Source organism: Rhopalosiphum padi, chromosome 4, assembly GCF_020882245.1.
Source record: "Rhopalosiphum padi isolate XX-2018 chromosome 4, ASM2088224v1, whole genome shotgun sequence".
Taxonomy (NCBI): domain Eukaryota; kingdom Metazoa; phylum Arthropoda; class Insecta; order Hemiptera; family Aphididae; genus Rhopalosiphum; species Rhopalosiphum padi.
Genome location: NC_083600.1, coordinates 50,792,976 through 50,811,717, shown reverse-complemented (window position 1 = coordinate 50,811,717; position 18,742 = coordinate 50,792,976). Strand labels below are relative to the sequence as shown.

Sequence of the window (18,742 nt, the reverse complement as noted above, 5' to 3'; positions counted from 1 at the left end):
GACGATGAAAACCATACATTATATTATTAGCATTTAATTCCATTGTTATTACAATTACAAAATATTTACAGTATTATTTTTATATTGCTAATTTTTGTGATATAAAATGATAACAATAATACCAAACTCGTGTAATCCGGGGGAGAGGAGTTAGCAAAACTAAACGTACACACTGCACAACTTTATTATTGAACTACTTCCACGCTACAACCGTTTTACCACAGATTGCATGTATTCAATAAAATCATTTTTTAATTACATTAAATTGATTATAAAATAATATGAAAATCTATAAAAATATTAGGTACCAGCTATTATTATATGTTGTATAAATTTGCAATGAATCATAATTATTAGTACCCAAGTACTGCATTACAAAAAAAAAAAAAAAAAACAAATGTTATTTTTCTATTCCTCAATAATAAATCAAATATCAGGTTTGGATAATATTATTATAATTAATAACTAATACAAAAATATGTTAAGTCCATGAGTTAAGATTTTTTTTTACTATAATAATTTTAAAATTACAATAGCATATTACATATTATTTTACGTTAGGTCAAAGGTTTCAATTTTTTACCACCATCATTCGATTATCCGAAAGAAAGAAACGAAGGCCAAACATTATTCAATAAAGCAAAACTAGTGGAAAAATACAAGGGATAAGGACATTTACATAAACCGATCATAAATCATACTGGCGCTCAGGGCGCCGCAAGTATGGTTATTTGGTCCACCTCCGTAATTCGCTACTGACTCGTGTCCAAAGAGGTTTTTGCATTGTCTGAAAAGAATTGAAATATCCATTAAAATCCAATAACCAAATAATAAGTAATTAGCTTATATTTTAAAATCATTTATATTTATTACTTATATATTATTATAGTTAACGGATTGGTGCTATAAGTTTAACGTACAATTTAAATGTAATTAATAGTTTTAGCTACATAATAATTGTTTTAGATTCTGAACTGAGCGATAAATGAAAATTGGTTTCGCAGTGATGTTTTAGGAGCAGTTAAAATGCTTCAGTTTTCTTTTTTTAAATTGGGGTCTAGTATTACTACATTGAGAGTTCAAAAGTGAAAATTCATAGTTATTTTAAAAATAAAAATAAAAAGGGGTATGAATAAAAACAATTTAAGAAAAAAGGGAAAATTGTACACTAAACTAAATTCAAAAATATACAATTAAATAAACTTGAATTTTAAAATATTAGTATTGATACCAAAAATGGGAGATAAATTACAATTAGATATTGATATAAATCGCTAATAGATTTATTAATATTTTAAAGCTAAAAGCAATGTCTATAATGATCGTATGTAATAACTGTAATATCGAACCAAATTTTGTTTGCCCAAGTTTTTATTAAAAAAAGTCACAATTTTTTATTTACATTTTTACTTATTTCTCAAAAACTTCAGTGAATTTTGGAAAATTATCATTTTGAACTTTTGTTTAAATTTTAAATTACCACCTATAATATGTTAAATCCGCAATAGATTAATGAGGTTACAGATAACATCAATTTCAAACACGATTTTGCACATATTGTTATCTATTATTGTATAAATTGTATAACATAATAAAATAGAGAATTTATATAGGAGATTAAAGAAACTGAAAACTTTGGGTTTCTACTATTTAATTTGTCATTTATTTGTACACCCGCTGTATTTTATGAACACGTTTAATGTGAAAACTTCTCAAAAATGTTAGTACTTATCAAACTAACTAGAAATTTAAAGTAAGATCACACTTGGACTCAAGTTCAATACTCTAATTCACATCTTGCTTATCATACTTACACCTTATACATCGTATAATATGTTTACTGCTGTTTACAATACTATATTACTTATTACAAAAATTATAATAGTTTTTAATTAATTGTACACAGTTATATAATAAAACTACCTATATAGGTAGGTAGTATAAATACGTTTATTTTTTCACCACAACAGATTAACCTAATATGACATAATACATATACCATTACAGTTATGAGGCATATTATAGATAATACAAAATTATACTTATGTAATTATAATTCTTATGAAAATTAAAATTAAAATTGTATTAACCTTAATTTTTATAATGAGTATTTTAACAGTGTTTAAAATAAAAAAAATTAATAAGTATTCTTTAAAAATAATTAATTTATAAATTAAAATTTCTTATCAAAAGACCCTATCGTAATGATGCCATTGAATAATATATTTCAATATTCAGATTACGTTCTCCAGATACCATAATTGCTCTGTTATTTAGCCCAAGTTTCAAATTTAGCATGTTTCTATTGATTTTTCTTTTCCACTCCCGAGTTTATTTCAATATAATACACATTTTGTTGGCTTTAATATAACCGTATAACGATGAAAAAATGATTAACTTAGATAATATTTAACTTTAAATACCTATACTTAATATAAATATACATTTTTTTAATTTACTAATTCTTCATTTTGATGGGACGTATTTCTTTGTGGATGGTTATAAAACTAATGGAGTTTTCTGACTGTGAAAATTGAAATTGTAACTAAGTATACAGTCTGATATAGAGTAGAACAAAGTTTCTGTAATAATGTTGGAGCTATTATTAATGAAAATCAGCTAATTCCACTACATTTAAAATCGATGATATATTTTTCACATAGCTGTTCAGTGCACACGCCTAAATCTCGTATTTTTCTTATAGAGTGACCTCTTAAAAACTAATGATCAAACTGACAAGATGGACCCTAGAGTAACGCCCAACACTTAACGCCCAAGAATAAATCTTGGTATAGTGTGTATAATATACTTGATGGCTTTTCCATTAAGCCATACCAAAACTATCTTTTTTACGTTTTGAAAATTATAATAAGTATTATGATTTCATTTGTTAATCAGCATTTTCTATTTATAAAAATATTTTCATTTTAATACATTTAAAACACGATGCGTTAAATCTTTTACCAAAAAACGTAAACGTGTAAGTATAATACATTAATGAAGAATCGTATTGTAAACAGTATAATTTAGCGGTATATATGCAATCATAAAAGTATTTATTCGTATTAAGTCATTTAGTTTTTTTTTCTCGGTGCTACGCTAACTGTACTATACATGCAATTAATATATTAAAAATTATAGTATGTATTGATCAAAAAGTAGAGTAATTTTTATTATCATCGATTCGCATATTTCATTTTTTTTTTTTTTTTTTTTTTATCATAAAGCTTTATCTGCGCATATTATAATAGAATCCTTGTTATATTTATTTTTTTATTTAAGTTGTGTTATATATATATGCTTAATAATTGTTGAGAAAAAAATCCTTTTAGCTTGGTCGCGTGTCATTAAAAAATAATAATAAAAACTTTCCACTTGTAGTATCGTGCTTGCCATATATCATATTGATTTCCGGCTATTCCACGCTAAATATTATAAATAACCTATCGAATAATAGTTTTGACAACAAACCGATTGTTCGACCTACATATGTGCTTAATCGATAAAACAATATTCTAATGTATGTGTTTTTGAACTTTGGTTGACCAAATATTTTTTTTTTTTGTAAATTTTCGTCAAACTTTATAGGAGAAAAAAACTCGAAATACAATTGGAATTCGGTATCTATACTACAGTTATATTAGTCTTAAATGTGCATACTAAGTAGTGAAGCCAGGCTTTTGCTTTTTAGAGATGATAATTTGTTTTATGAAAGGCTTAAATAGAATCCCACATAAGTTTGGTATACTACTGATGCCATAGTTATACACCTATAAAGCTATATGTATAAAACATTTTAGACTTTTACAGCAATATTCAAACAAATAACAATATTTTTATATGGCTACATAGCTTGTGTAACGATCATAGAACACCGAAACCATTTTTCTGAAGTTTTAAGAAGGGCTTCAGAATAGCCTAATATTATCAAATTGATAATATTATCACTTGGTCCGACATAAATTCTTATACGTTTTTATACATTGGAATATAACTATATATTATATATATATATATGTAGGTTTTTTTCATGAGATAATATTATTATATCGTATAAATGTACAAAATTTACAATCGTCCAATGATTGTCTCGATTTTGTTTTCAATCGTTTCGATTGAAAAATGTTGATATGATAATCTAAAACTTGAATACAGTTTGAATACAAAAAACTATTCAAACGTGTATACTCATAACATGATTATTATTACCGTGATTTGTCTAATTATTGTGTTGTCTGTTACAGCTGCGAAAGCATACGTCATCGACATTGTCGATCACTAGTGGGATGAAGGTTAGCGGTTCTGGTGGCCGAGGCGATAGCGGCGTAGTGGGCGAGGAAGCCGGCATAGCATTGGTTAGCATACATTCCGACTATCCCCGCTACACCGAAGAACGTACCGGGTTGGTGTGCAAGGTAACTACCTATGTTATATACTTGTAACCTTCTAATTATATTAGCGTAGATATTATAATATTGTGTTGACGGTTGCCCCCTCCGGTCAGTATAGGTACACCAGCTGTAGGACGACGCGCGCATGTCTCGAAATTTGACTACGTAATATGTTCCACATCTCAGTTCTCCTGCAGCAGATAATATTATTATACCCTAATAAAATATCTGCGTATTTACGGTGCGGGGAATATATTACGAGAGCGCACGTTTGATACGTAAAACTACCAGCGAGTATAAAATAACGCAAACTCCGCGTGGCCCTCTTTTTATTATTTTTCTTAACACATTTAAAAACCTAATTTCCCTCCACCACACTAGTGCGATATTAATGGACTCGAAAATATCTGACCATAAAAATGATAAATGTTCTTTTTGGAAGTATAAAAAAAGAAAAGAAAAAGAAAAGGAAAACAATGCAAGACAAATGTAGTCCGTTCGGCCGTTCAGAAAACGTTATTCCGACAACATTCTATGATTAAACCGCAAATAATCATCATCTGCGTTGTGTAAGATTTTATATTCTTTCTGGCTCCGTCGCCGGCGGCCGTGCGGCGTGGGATGTGAGAAAGACGACTTAGGAAACACAACAGTATTATAGTTTTCGGATTCGGATTCGAACCAAAACATCTACAATTTCAGTTTAAGTCTTAAATAATTATTGAAACTCAGACAAAACTACGCGTGTCCAATGCACAGTACGAAATAATAATATGTTGTTTATACATTCGATTAAAGCGTTATAGCATTACCATTCGATGTCATGTAATCCGAATAAAAGTTTAATATTTATCGGTTTCTCTCTATCCCCCCTCGTCGTTTACAAATGACAACAACGCATACAGTACGTATATAATATTAAGTTTTGAAATACATCCGGAGTCACTACTTATATGTGAACATTAAGCAATCGATTATACTGCATGTCATACGATAACCCAAACCAATATACCATATACATAAATATTAATGCTATTACAATGATTTACAGTATTGCCAGTGATATTCTCTATTCGAAATTGACTATTTAAGTTATACATATAATCAATTTTACCATACAAATTGACTGTCAATTTCTAGTACATTTTGTTATGACTATTTCAAAACGTGAAATGCATACCTACTCATTTTTTATTTTTTATTTTAAAATGCTATAACCGCAGTACCTATTTATACTACATTAAAATGAAAATATATTATTATTATTTGTTTTTTTTTTATGAATTTATAATCTTACAATATTTTTTTGTTCGTTTATAAATAATTCATGAGTAAATACTTATAATAATATACAAACTACATATTATATAATATCTTTCATCTATAATTATTTCTGATATTTTTAAAATTATCGAATGATTGAATGTTAATAAATCCAAATACGTTTTATTTTAACTTCACCTAATGTATTTATATTTACATATATTAATTAATTGTGTTGATCTACATTGTAGGAATGTACGAAATAATTTTCCATAAAAGTATAACGAGTTTTATCAATATCATTCTCTAACTAAATTAACTATACTTCCCGAAGTATTTAATTATTTGACTTATATCTATGAAAAAAAAAATGTTAAACCTAGCAAATATATTTTATCCTGAACAATCAAATCCAAAATTAGTTGAGCTTTTAAAATAATCGTATGATATAACCGTAATTTCAAATAACCCATTAAATATTACCTACGCATATTATTAATATTTGTATTCTACCTGTTTATATAACTCATAATTTTATCCTTAAATTAAAATATACAGCGTGAGATACAACATAGCATAATATAATATATGCACTATATTATGCACTTCATTAAAGTTCAGTGAAAAAAAAAATGTTTTAATGCAAAATGTAACCTTTCACGAACGGAACGGAAAAAAATCTTTACTTATTCCATTTTAAACTGATTCAATTTTTTTCCACCCCTTCGTAGGTAATCACTGCCGGAATATTGAGGATTTTCTTTTTGCGTCTCGATTTCCTCGCAATTTGCTTAAGATCCTGCGTGTGTATACTGGATTAAGGTCGAAAAATCTGCTTTACTCCGGTTTCCACTACTCTTCCATCCGTACGTACAACTACGCGCGCACCCATACAGCTGAACTCTACTCCCGTTTATAGACGTTTTACTAAAGCTCCAACAAATCGTTTGGAAGACCGAGTGAAACCTTGAATAAAATCGATAAAAAAAGCTCCAGCACTGATTAGGACAGATGAACCATTTTAATGACGACAATATCTTTTTTACGATATCCCAAGTGTTTTATTAGCATGTAAAAAAGATAAATAGTTTGTGATAAGACAAAAGTATATTTATCAAACATCAATCGAGAAATCATTAATTAATACAATATTATACTCGTACGATTAATTACATTAATGACAATTAATTAAGTTTATATTATTTGTACATATTTATATAGTATGTAATTATGTACACCCATTAATATAAAAATATCAAAATTAACCTTATTTCATACAGTATAATATAATTTAATTATGCGAATCAGAACAAATAAAAAATATTTATCATCACGCCATCTATAACTCGTCTTGATATAAACGTACAATACATGACTTGTACTGTATGCATCATATTATCAAACTAAATACTATTTAATCTGATTGAATTTTTTAAGTAGGCTATTATAAAAATAACATTTCTAAATCCAAAAGCCGATGAATTTTTTTATATCAAATACTAAAGTTTACAACTTGAATAAATTATAATAAATTATGAAGTATAAAACTAAAATATTCACAAAAATATATTTATTCAGTTGTGTGAGTATGGTTTTTGTTTTGCAGGGTACCAGCTTAGTAGGTTCCAGTGGTAATATAACCGGCAGTAAACACAAGCCAAACGTTGGATACAGACTGGGTAGGCGTAAAGCACTTTTCGAAAAACGAAAACGAATCAGTGATTACGCTCTAGTGATGGGAATGTTTGGAATTATAATCATGGTCATCGAGAATGAGTTAGCCAGTGCAGGAGTGTACTCAAAAGTAAGTCTATAATATACTATTTTTTATATATATAATCGGTACGCATCCATCAACAACTAATAATATTTTTGCAGCTTAAGAATATAAAATACTATATTTTAACGAACAAATTATATAACATTGATTATGATTTTTTTTTAAATACATAATAAGCCAAATGAAGTTTTGTATTATTATTTTATTGACTGTAATAATTACCTTCCCAGTTACTTACATAAATATTAATATTGAATGCAATATGAATTATATTGGAAATAAATATCTATAATAATATCAAAATTTCCCAATAAAAATATATATATGAACGATTTTTTATGATTTTAAAATGCAATTATTATATTGCTTCAATGATATATTCATTTATAACCAATTTTAATACTTAGAGTTGTAGTAAGTAAAACAATTTTTAACTTTACTTCTATTCAAATGTCGTTATTTATTTAATTTTGAAAATTAATTATACGTTTTATAAGGATTACCTATGAAAAAGTATCGTATATTGTCATGAATCAATAAATTAAAATTCTTACTAGTAAGTATTAAGAATTGTAAACTAACGATGAGTTATTAGACTTAAATTATAATATCCAATTACTATGTATCCAATTAACGGTTTATCGAAATTGTTTGTTTAGTTATAAGTTATCATTTTAGTTGTTAGTTGAATATAACACAACTATAATACATAAATATATATATAGTTTTATCTTATAAAATATTTATGTATACATAATAATTAATCAATGATACAAATAATCATCTAATATCAATGAAACGTTATTGTTATTTTACAAGTTAGCGTACGAGTATAACAGCTTGATTTTTAGAAAGCCTAAATAATATTTTGATTAAAAATTGTTTTTTCTAGAAATATGTATTTCAATTGAATATTGAATACACAATTAAAAGAAACAAAAAACAATAACATAAAATATGTTTTTATAAATATTAGTTTTATAGTTGTTCCAAATACTTTTCTCTTTAAATTATAATCATAACTAGTTATTCATGAATAGGCATAAAATATGACACCTAACAAACATAAATATTTTTTAAATCTACAAGTTTCTAAATGGAAAGATTTATTATAATTAATGTAACTAATGATTTTAAAAGTTAACAAAAATATGTATTTATTATAGAAATTTACAGTGAAATAATATTATACTATGAGTCTCTACTGGGTTCTGAAATAGATATAACCCGTAAAAATCTGGTAAAAATTAAACTATGATAATAATATTGATAATATTAGTTCTAGTTATTTTAGTTAAACATAGTGCTTTAAAATTGACTTATAAATATTCTCACCCGCAGGCCACAGCAACAATAAATATCCAGTTAAAAATATAAAAATTAAATACAAAGTACCTATACTTTTTACAATACATTTATGTATGAAATAAATAATGATTTATAATAACTTTTCAAGAAAAAAGTAAAAAAAGTGGTCTTTTCTTATAATTTTATATAATACAAAAAAGTTAAATTAAGTTGCATAACTCGTTAACTAAAAATATGAATATTTTGTAAATAATTAATATGTAAGACAATTGTATTGAAAAATTACGATACAAAGATTATACCTATATGCGACTATGAAGCCATAAATCACGAAACCTCGTTAGGAAAATCAATGAAAACCCAAAAGCACAGTAGTAGACCTTTATTAATATAATAATATAACAACGAATCAAGTTGCAGCTTCTATTGATGAATGGGAAACCGTGTAATATAATACAAACTACTACACTTATTTTAGGGATAAAGAGGGCCAGAATGGTAGTTGATAATTCGGATCAAATAAAAGACTAAATTAGAACTAAACAAATACAACGGATAACATAATAATGGTGAAATCTATGTTATTCAAATTGTTTTAAACACAAAAAAAATTTAATTCATTAAAAAATATTACAAATAGTTTAATAAGTATTGAACATCGGAAAATACATTTAAAAAAAAAACATTTTTAAGTTAGTCATTTTAAAGCGACAAAGTATGATATACCTATAAAATTATCTATATTTATTATAGATATATTTTTAACTAAACAAATCATACCATTTAAAATACAGAACTAGAAATATATTTTAACGCCATGTGTTGAACTTCGTGAATAATAGATGCATACGGTTCGCAGAATAAAATATGAACAGTTCAAATAGTTTTTTAAAGTGTTTTCGTTAAATTTTGGGCACTGTAAACTTTTAAGAATAAGTTAGAAAAAAACTTATTTGTGAATGCCATTTATTTCCACTTTCATATTCTTTCTAATAACTTAAATCAAATTCTCAATATTTCGACTTCACTAGTTTTTACACAGTTATAGAGTACTATTTTTATTTGGGTTTTGGGATAAAGCGATTTTTAGTGCATTCTGCTTATTTCTGTCGCTAGCGCTATTCACGTTTAATTTAATTTAATTTATGTAAATATATCAGCTGATTTTTTTGAGACACAAAACTAAACTAAACCACGATAATTGTTTACACAGCAAAATCAGAAGTGGTGCTTTTCATTGAAATCGCCACCAATGATAGGAATATCATTTACAATTACGTTTAAGGCATATGATTGTAAATAATCTAGACCGAAGTTTGGGAGGGGCTAAACACTAATTTCTTCATATGGTGAAAAAATCGTCAATACCTTTAATAAAAATAAGAGGAGGAGGTTTAAAGATTTCATCTTCCTTATCCGTAAGATAGTCATAATTTGGCATATTTACAATAGGTTTACATTTGATAAGCAGCTCGAGCTTTTATTTTTTTGGATTTTGTATGTACTAGAAGATATCGGATTAGATGTTATGTTAGGAGATCTGGAAGGATAACGTTTATTTGTGTACTGTGTGGTCCAGCCAGATTTTGTGGCGGTTTCATTTGTATCCATATAATATAAGTAGAATTTATTTGCAGTTATACGTGTTTCCGATTAGATGTTGATTTTTTTTTAAATGTTATTGTTCATTTGAATAATTTGCATATTTATCAATATTGTTATTTTTAATTTATTTTACTTTTTTCATAGTTTATGGGAGATAATTAAGTTTATCAGAGTCGTCGAGCGAACCCAAGATAAAGCATCGCGCATACGTGTCGTCATTTTTTTTTTCTTTTTTAATTTAATTTTAATTAAACTAAATGAAATAGTTTAACATATCCGTTTTGTGTATACAAGTTATAGTTATAACTTACACTATGGGTATCATAAAAGGACAACAGTGGGTAGAGTAACGAAACAAAAAAAATTGTCATTGTAGCACTATTATGGAATATTATATGAAAACGAAAGAAGAGTATGATGAGTTGTGAACGACTGTTATAATATTGGTGTAATTTTTTATGTACAACTTACTGCAAAATAATTTATATTGTCATTTCTAATAAATTAACCCTCAAAATCAAATATAACATTACGTGTAATTTGTTATCTTGTTTTAAAATAATTACTATTAATAATACAATTAATAAAAAATAAATTACCCTCAGAATAGAGACTGAAAAAAATAGGCTCCGTTTAGGTTTTTTTTATTTACTAAGATTTATTGACTATTGTTAAAGCTCAGTGACGAGGTAGGAACACTCAAAACCTACTATACCATGTGGCTTTTCATCAATATTTCATACATTTTATTCTACGTATACATCATACATTATACTATAAAATCAATTAAATTATTTCCCATTAAAAAAATATATTTTTAACCATTTTAAATGAGCGAGTTTCCTGGTATATTTTTATTCTTTAACAGCTAATACCACAATATGATATAAATAAATTGTATACCTACCTAAATTTAATCGAAAAATTTAATTTAATTTAGCTTGCATAACATGCACACATATTATTTGTTTTTATACATATTAATGTATTATAATAATTTATATTAAATGTATTGTACATACATTAATTTATTGTAATTTTTGTATAACCATACAATATTCGTAGGTAGGTACATAATATTGTATTTGTGTGGAATATAGTACATTACATAGCAAATTATTACGCAGCTACGCGTAATTAAATATTGATTAATTAACGAGTTATGTTTTCGAGTGTTCTATTTCTGATTTCATATTAAATGTTAATAAACAAACATATTAATGATCTTCTATAGGTGTTTAGAACACTTAACTTAATTAATAATTAGGTATCAAACAAATTGCATTGTAATTCATGTACAATAATTTGTTTAAGTGTCGTATTTTTTTTTTTTTAAAAGAACACAGAAATGGAAAATTAAGAAAAATATTTGTAATCCCGAATTCATTATTAATGCTGAAGCGTGTGCAATTAACTAGATGTCATCATCAATACGATAGGTCGGTTTAGGTAGATCGATTGGTTGAGATTCCACGAGCATAACATTCATCACGACGCTGTCACTATAAATAAGTTAGGCATTACCACCTTACGACACGATTAGAGTAGTGACAGGATATCTCGATCGTAAACATAGGTAATATATTTTACTGTTCAATCGTTCAGTAACAATAGAGGAGAAGAGAAAATGTTTAGTTCCTGACGAAGATCAATATGGGACATTTTTCAACGAAACTATAATTCCGTTTGTAATAACGTGTTATTTGAGGCATTTTGTCTTTTTAGTTGTTATACTGTCAAATATGTAAACAAAAAAAAATAAATAAATAAAATAAAGCTACAGTAAATAAATTACTGCAGAAAACACATAAAAATATAAAAATATAATTAAATATTTATGACACACAATAATAGTACGCACAGTTTATATTTATGGGTATGACCACAACAGATCAATGTTACAAAACCTATCACAATAAATACCAAGGTGCCTATTGGAAAAAAAAAAAATGTAAATACAAAAAAATATTAGATAAGTTCAATCGATATTACCATATTTAAAATTGTCATCCTTTCCGCCAATCCAATTGGTTCTGTTCCATAACTTTAGATCTGCTAACTATTATTGAAATTATAAACATTTTCGCCGAAATATTTTGTTAGCTAATTTAGACCCTTCTTTTTGTACTCTCTTAATACGAAGTCCATTTTACACGGCATGCACTTTTACATCCATTTGTATTAATCATTCAGCCTAGCTATCATAGGTATAACTTGTCTGTACATTTTAATATGTCATCTATATTACATTAAAAAAATAAAAAGGTAGGTACATCATAAAAAACTAAAAAATATGCTAAATTAAAGATTTTTTCAGAATAAAATAATGACGTTTAATATAATATATTATGGTGGTTTAAATATATATATATATACACACACATAAATAATACTAATATTATATAACCATAAGTAAAATACTGTAGAATTTATCTAAACGGCTTTCTTTGTTACTTTTTTTTATCGTAAATATACATAAAAAATCTTCATTTTTATCACGAACTAGTGTCAGTTTTATTTTTTTCTAAGTATAATATAACAATTTAAAAAATAATGTAACGTTATATATGTATTACACGTGTAGAATAAAAATAGTTTTATTATTTATAAGATTTTGCTAGGTAATATATAGACATTTTAAAATAAAAAAACAAGATATTTTCCTTTAAAGTGCTTACATCATTCAAACATTCAGATATTAAACTGCACCATTAAAAAAAAATATCCTATAAAACTATTTATATTTAAAAATTAAAATATAATTATTATTTTAATGAATAACCCAAATGTATAAATATTTAGTTGAATATTTTAATTACCTATTTATGTTTTCTTAAATGATTGACATTTTGTGTAAATATAAAATTTTAAGTATTTATAACTCGAGAATTTAACAATTGTATAACGTCATGAGCTGATACAAATTTATAATATATCTAAAAATATATAGTTTCTTATGGCTTATTAATGCATTGTATTAATATAGTATGTGCTTAATTATTTATCAGAAAAGATAATGAATCAATACAAATTAAAATAACACTATTATTTCAACATTTTGTACATTGTTTATAAAATTTTTTTTTTCGTTTATAAGATGTAAATAATTTATAAAATGTATTTACATTACGCATAGTATGTGATCATAGTTAGTTATATATATATATTATATATACACGAAAAAATAAATTTAAGGAATTACCCACCAGTAATACTTTTGACGTTATTTTTTATAAATATTTTTTCAATTATTATTTTTTAAGTTAATACATTTCTACTCTGATTTCTTTTAAACCTTCTCGAGAGATTCCGGAGATATTTTCGGAGTCAAGAGCAAGGACAATGTTATTCAGCGATTAAGAATGATTTTCAAGGTTGAAACAGATTTTTCAAGAGTTTGTTTGTAAATGCCGTTACTCTTGAGACTGTTTGAATATTGAAGTTGGAGTGGAGGGATTAATTTGAGATATAAAAAAATGGCACATTTTTAACCATACTAATATAATATTTATTTAAAAGTATGTATTTCATTAGTAATCGATTTCTTTGTAGAACTTAGACGCCTCAAGACAATAGTTGGCTTTGAAGGGTTTTATTTAGTACAAGTTTATTTTTAGGCTAAATTATAAGTGCTTTTTTGAATAAGGTTGATGAGATTTACGTCTGGATTTTAACAGGAGCTTTTTTTTTCCACCAAGTTCCGCTCATGTTATATGATTTCAGTAATTCAATTTTTTAATTAATTTATGAAGAACAATTTCAAGTTTACTATATTGTAAAATTGGAGTGGTATTGTAATAGGAGTTTGCAAAGAAAAAATTGGAAAGTTACTTTATTTCACCTAGTAGTTGCATTATGTCATTGCGTTACTTTTAGTGTATTTCGAACTATCGAAAGTAGTAAATGACATCAAGTTTATTGCTTTCGATATAAAATAAGATACTTAGTACATTTTAAACAACACTTTCAAGAATTTTTTTATAACATACCATAATAAATAATAAAAAGAAAAATAAAAACTTTTCAACAGTATGTTTTAACGAGAGCCAACCTTATTATTTATTGTAAATATATATTTAGAGATATTTTCACTTTGGATTTTCTTTACAAATAATGAGCTTTACAAAATAAATCTTGATTTATAAAACAGTTAGCAGATTACTAAAACAACATTTTACCTGAAGTTTTTAAGTTATTGAAGTAAGTTTATAACAATAATATTTCTTACAATAAACTATAGTTTTTATTAAAAAAAAATAATAATTTATGTTTAACACATAATTTAAATTCATATATTATATTTTATACATAGCATATATATATCATATAATATAGTTCTTAAAAATTATCTAAATTAAATTTGTTTTCAATATTAAAAAACTGAGTATTTGACTTTTGCATTTCAAGGTTAATATTTTTTTTTATTATTTTTGTAAATACTTGAATCCATAGATATTTCACAATTAATTACCTTACTATGTTTTGTAGTAAGTATTCATTCCTATATGGGTACGTCATTATTGTGGTATGTTAGACGTTCGATTGACGATAATATAATATTCAAAAACTACTTTTTTACTGCTAGAAAACAATTACGATTCCAGTAAAAAATTATTTTTTATGATTCAAGTGATAAAAAATGTCACCTTAATTTTGTTAAATATAACGTAATGTTACATAATTATGTTGTATTTTTTATTTACAATTATTAAAAATTGCTATTTTTTCTACTGAAGTCTCAATTTTTTTAGTACATACATATTAGAAACCTTTTTATATTAACTATTGTTATTATTTATAACTATTACATAGTGGTTGAAAAATTATTTATTTTTTCCGAATTTACTCTGTTATATCACTTCTTCGTATATGGTTAACGATAATAAAAGTTTAGCTTTACTTTTAAGTATCCAATTAGTCACGAATCTTTTTTTTTTTTTGGTTTTTATATTATAGTTTTGCTTTTTTGAAATGCAACTATGTTTAACGACTGAGATATTCAGGAAATAGATAAATCCATTTATATTTTCTGAACATAACAGGTATATTCCACAGTAATTTTTATACTATTCCTTAAATTTGTTGTCAGTAGTACGAAAAAGCTATTTCGGAGTCTGATTAATGAATCTTTGAAAACATAGCATCATATGTGTCACGCAAGGATCAGTTTCTAAAGACTTTAACACTTTTCCCATAAAATCTCCTAGAATTGCACTTATGAGATTATAAGATAGAAGCCATACAAATTATACTCAAAATTGACTAATTAAAATATGCATACTCGTGGCACTCGTGCATAGTAAACTTAAAATTCTATAATAATAATATTAATTGTATAATGAAATTAAGTGTATTATAAAAGTAATTAATATTTTTTTTAATAAATTACAATTTGTTTTATTACCTATAAGGCTATAAAATATAGCATATTATTCAATTGTCAATTATAGTTAATATTTCTCAAAAATAATTAAGTAAATAATGTATATATTGGATATTATTTTACATTCTAATATACAACAAAACGAATTATAACAATTTAAAATAGTCTCAATTTATAAAATTATGTATCTAATATAAAATATAAATAAATCGATAAGTGTATAATATGGTTGAATATTTTTGAAAATAATTAAAATAAATTAAAATTACTCAATCCAACTAATAATATATTAATTATATTGTGAATTTAACTATATAAATGTGAAATGAAAATCTTTGTACAGGGTAAACTCCGGAACTACTTATCAGATCTTCTTGATTTTTTTTTTTTTAACGAAAGAGTATATTACAGAGAGGGTTTCTATTGTAATAGCATTTGTCTAAATTAAAAAACTTCTGAGTTATCTACTGATTAAAATAAACGTGTAAATTGTATAAATGATATACCTATAAATATACATGTACATGTTCTCGATGCATTCCGAAACTACTCAACCGATTTTTATAAAATAATGATCAAAATGTGCAATTTTAACTCGGTCATAAGATATTATGATAGTTTTTATCCCGATTAATGACATCAAATTATTACCTCTTTATTATATTTAGGACTGTGCGATTATTTAATCGATTATTCAAATAATAGATTATTTTTAACAAATGATACATAATCGGTTAATCGATTGAAAAATGCAACTCTAAGTGGGACAGTTATGTAAAATTTATATATCAGAGATATCAACTATACACCAAATCAGAAAACCAAAAATAGTTTTTATCCTTACGCTAAATATTAGCGTTGTTAGCATTATAGGCAATCAAACTTAACGCGGGTGCATTTTGTACGGGCAACGAAGTGCACGGAGACAGCTAGTATAATATAAGTACAAAACATATAAATATTTAAATTTCTATTATATTTTTAAAGTATAAATTAATTAAGGTAAAGCACGATTTATTTTTGACATAAATAAATAACGTTTGTATTGAACATATGTTTTTCAAAACCAATGATAACTATTTTTCAAAATTTCGATTTGATTCTTTTTTTCAAACTTTTAAATTAAAAGAAAGTTACCTTAGTTCACGTAACTTACATTAAAATATTTTAAGACCATTAACTATGCATATTAATCTATTTATTAAGTAAGGATTTAATTTATTTATTTGTTATAATATAGACACATGTTTAAAATTCTAGTCGTTTGAAAGATTAAAATTATTTTAATTAATAGTAATGCAATAATATATGAATACATGAAACTTCGAATAATTAACAATACCTACAGACGTATCATTTTTAAACACTAGAAATTATTATAGATTAAGTTTATTTTCCATTATTTATAGCTATATGAAATACGGAATATTTAATTAAAAGTACAGAGTAATTAATGATTCACATACCGCGTGTAATACTACCGGTACACTTCAATACCAACAGCAATGAAAAATCGTTTTAAATAATGATAAGAATATAAATTACTTTGGTCTTTCAAAAACCTTGGGTATTATTTATCAAAATTTACTCACAGTATTTCCATGAGAAACCGATTGTCAGTACATTTCGTTTCACAAAACTGCAGTACAGAGTAATTCAGCAGCTGTAGCTGTCCAAGAAACTAAGACGTATTGTCATCTCACATAAATAGCTCATCGTTTTTGCTTAAATCAAGCTTACACGTATTTCAGTCTTGACGTAATATAACATTAACGATTTGTCATGTACTTGAATTTAAAAAAAAAACATTTATTTCTCAGTTATACTTAGAGAATAATCTCATTAAAATGTATTGGTTGTTTTAAGTATGCCTAACTATATTAAATACAATTCTCCAATTTAATTTAATATTAATATTTTATATATTATATATAATGGTAAAAATATATTTTAATTACAATTTTAATCTCATACAAATCAATACTATTTATTTTGATATAATTTTTATCATTCGTAAATTACAAAAATCAAATAAATAAACATTATTATAAAATTAATTAGTAACTGTATATTATACTATTTGTATTATAGATATTATAATATAATTTACATTTTGAATAAATAAAGTGCAAGTGTTTAAATAAGTTTACTTCAAATATGTTAATTGAAAAAAATGATGATACATTGTCCTAATATACTATATAAATTAATAAGAAAAATAATTAAAATTTTTAAAACATGATCGATGGCTTAAACTTACATATTGTAGAAAGTTAAAATTATAACCATAATATTATATTGCCATAACCTACAGTAGGTATTAAAAAAAAAATACTTGAAATTTACGTTTGAAAACCTCAAAGTTTAATACAATTATATTATATTAATTCACTTATTGAACATAAAGCTTTTAATTTTTTTAATTCTTTAGTTTCCGTTACATTTTATAAATCACTAAATTAAATAACGATTTAAAATAAATAAATAAATAATAATAAAAGAATCGTGTGGACAACATAAACGCATTGCATTAGAAAAATCAATTTAAATAAATTATTTATACTTCGATGCTACTCAATAAACGTCTTGACCGCATTAGAATTTCAACAAACGATATAGATTTATACGAGATGTTAAGACTGAATGTTATAAAACAATTATATTCATAATCTCGGGTACTTAAAAATATTCAATTTTTATAACAATTAATGTATAAATATTAAATTATGATACAAAATATTAAGTAATAAAATAACGAATGAAAGCGAAAAGTAATTTAAACATGAGTAAAATGTGTAGCTTAAATTACATTTAAACTATTATTGAAAATCTTAAATCTTTCGCTGTCCATTATAGTCGATTATATTATTGTCTAAGCATCGTCTACAAGGTTATTAGTAAGCGTTATAAATAATACATAATATAGTTTAATACTTTAATAGTACATTTTATTTATACGTTAATACAATAACAATAATACTGGATTGTAGATACCTGCCTCTGATATAATAA

General features: G+C 25.0%; 1 protein-coding gene across 6 annotated transcripts in view; it reads left to right on the top strand.

Moving 5' to 3' along the window:
- LOC132929105 (small conductance calcium-activated potassium channel protein) overlaps positions 1–18,742 on the top strand; it is a 244,790-nt gene that overhangs the window by 171,210 nt on the left and 54,838 nt on the right. For all 6 annotated transcript variants that reach the window (XM_060994211.1, XM_060994207.1, XM_060994208.1 and 3 more), the window contains 2 exons: positions 4,245–4,415; positions 7,261–7,458. In XM_060994211.1, coding sequence (XP_060850194.1) covers positions 4,245–4,415; positions 7,261–7,458 — 369 coding nt within the window. The remainder of the gene's footprint in view (positions 1–4,244; positions 4,416–7,260; positions 7,459–18,742) is intronic.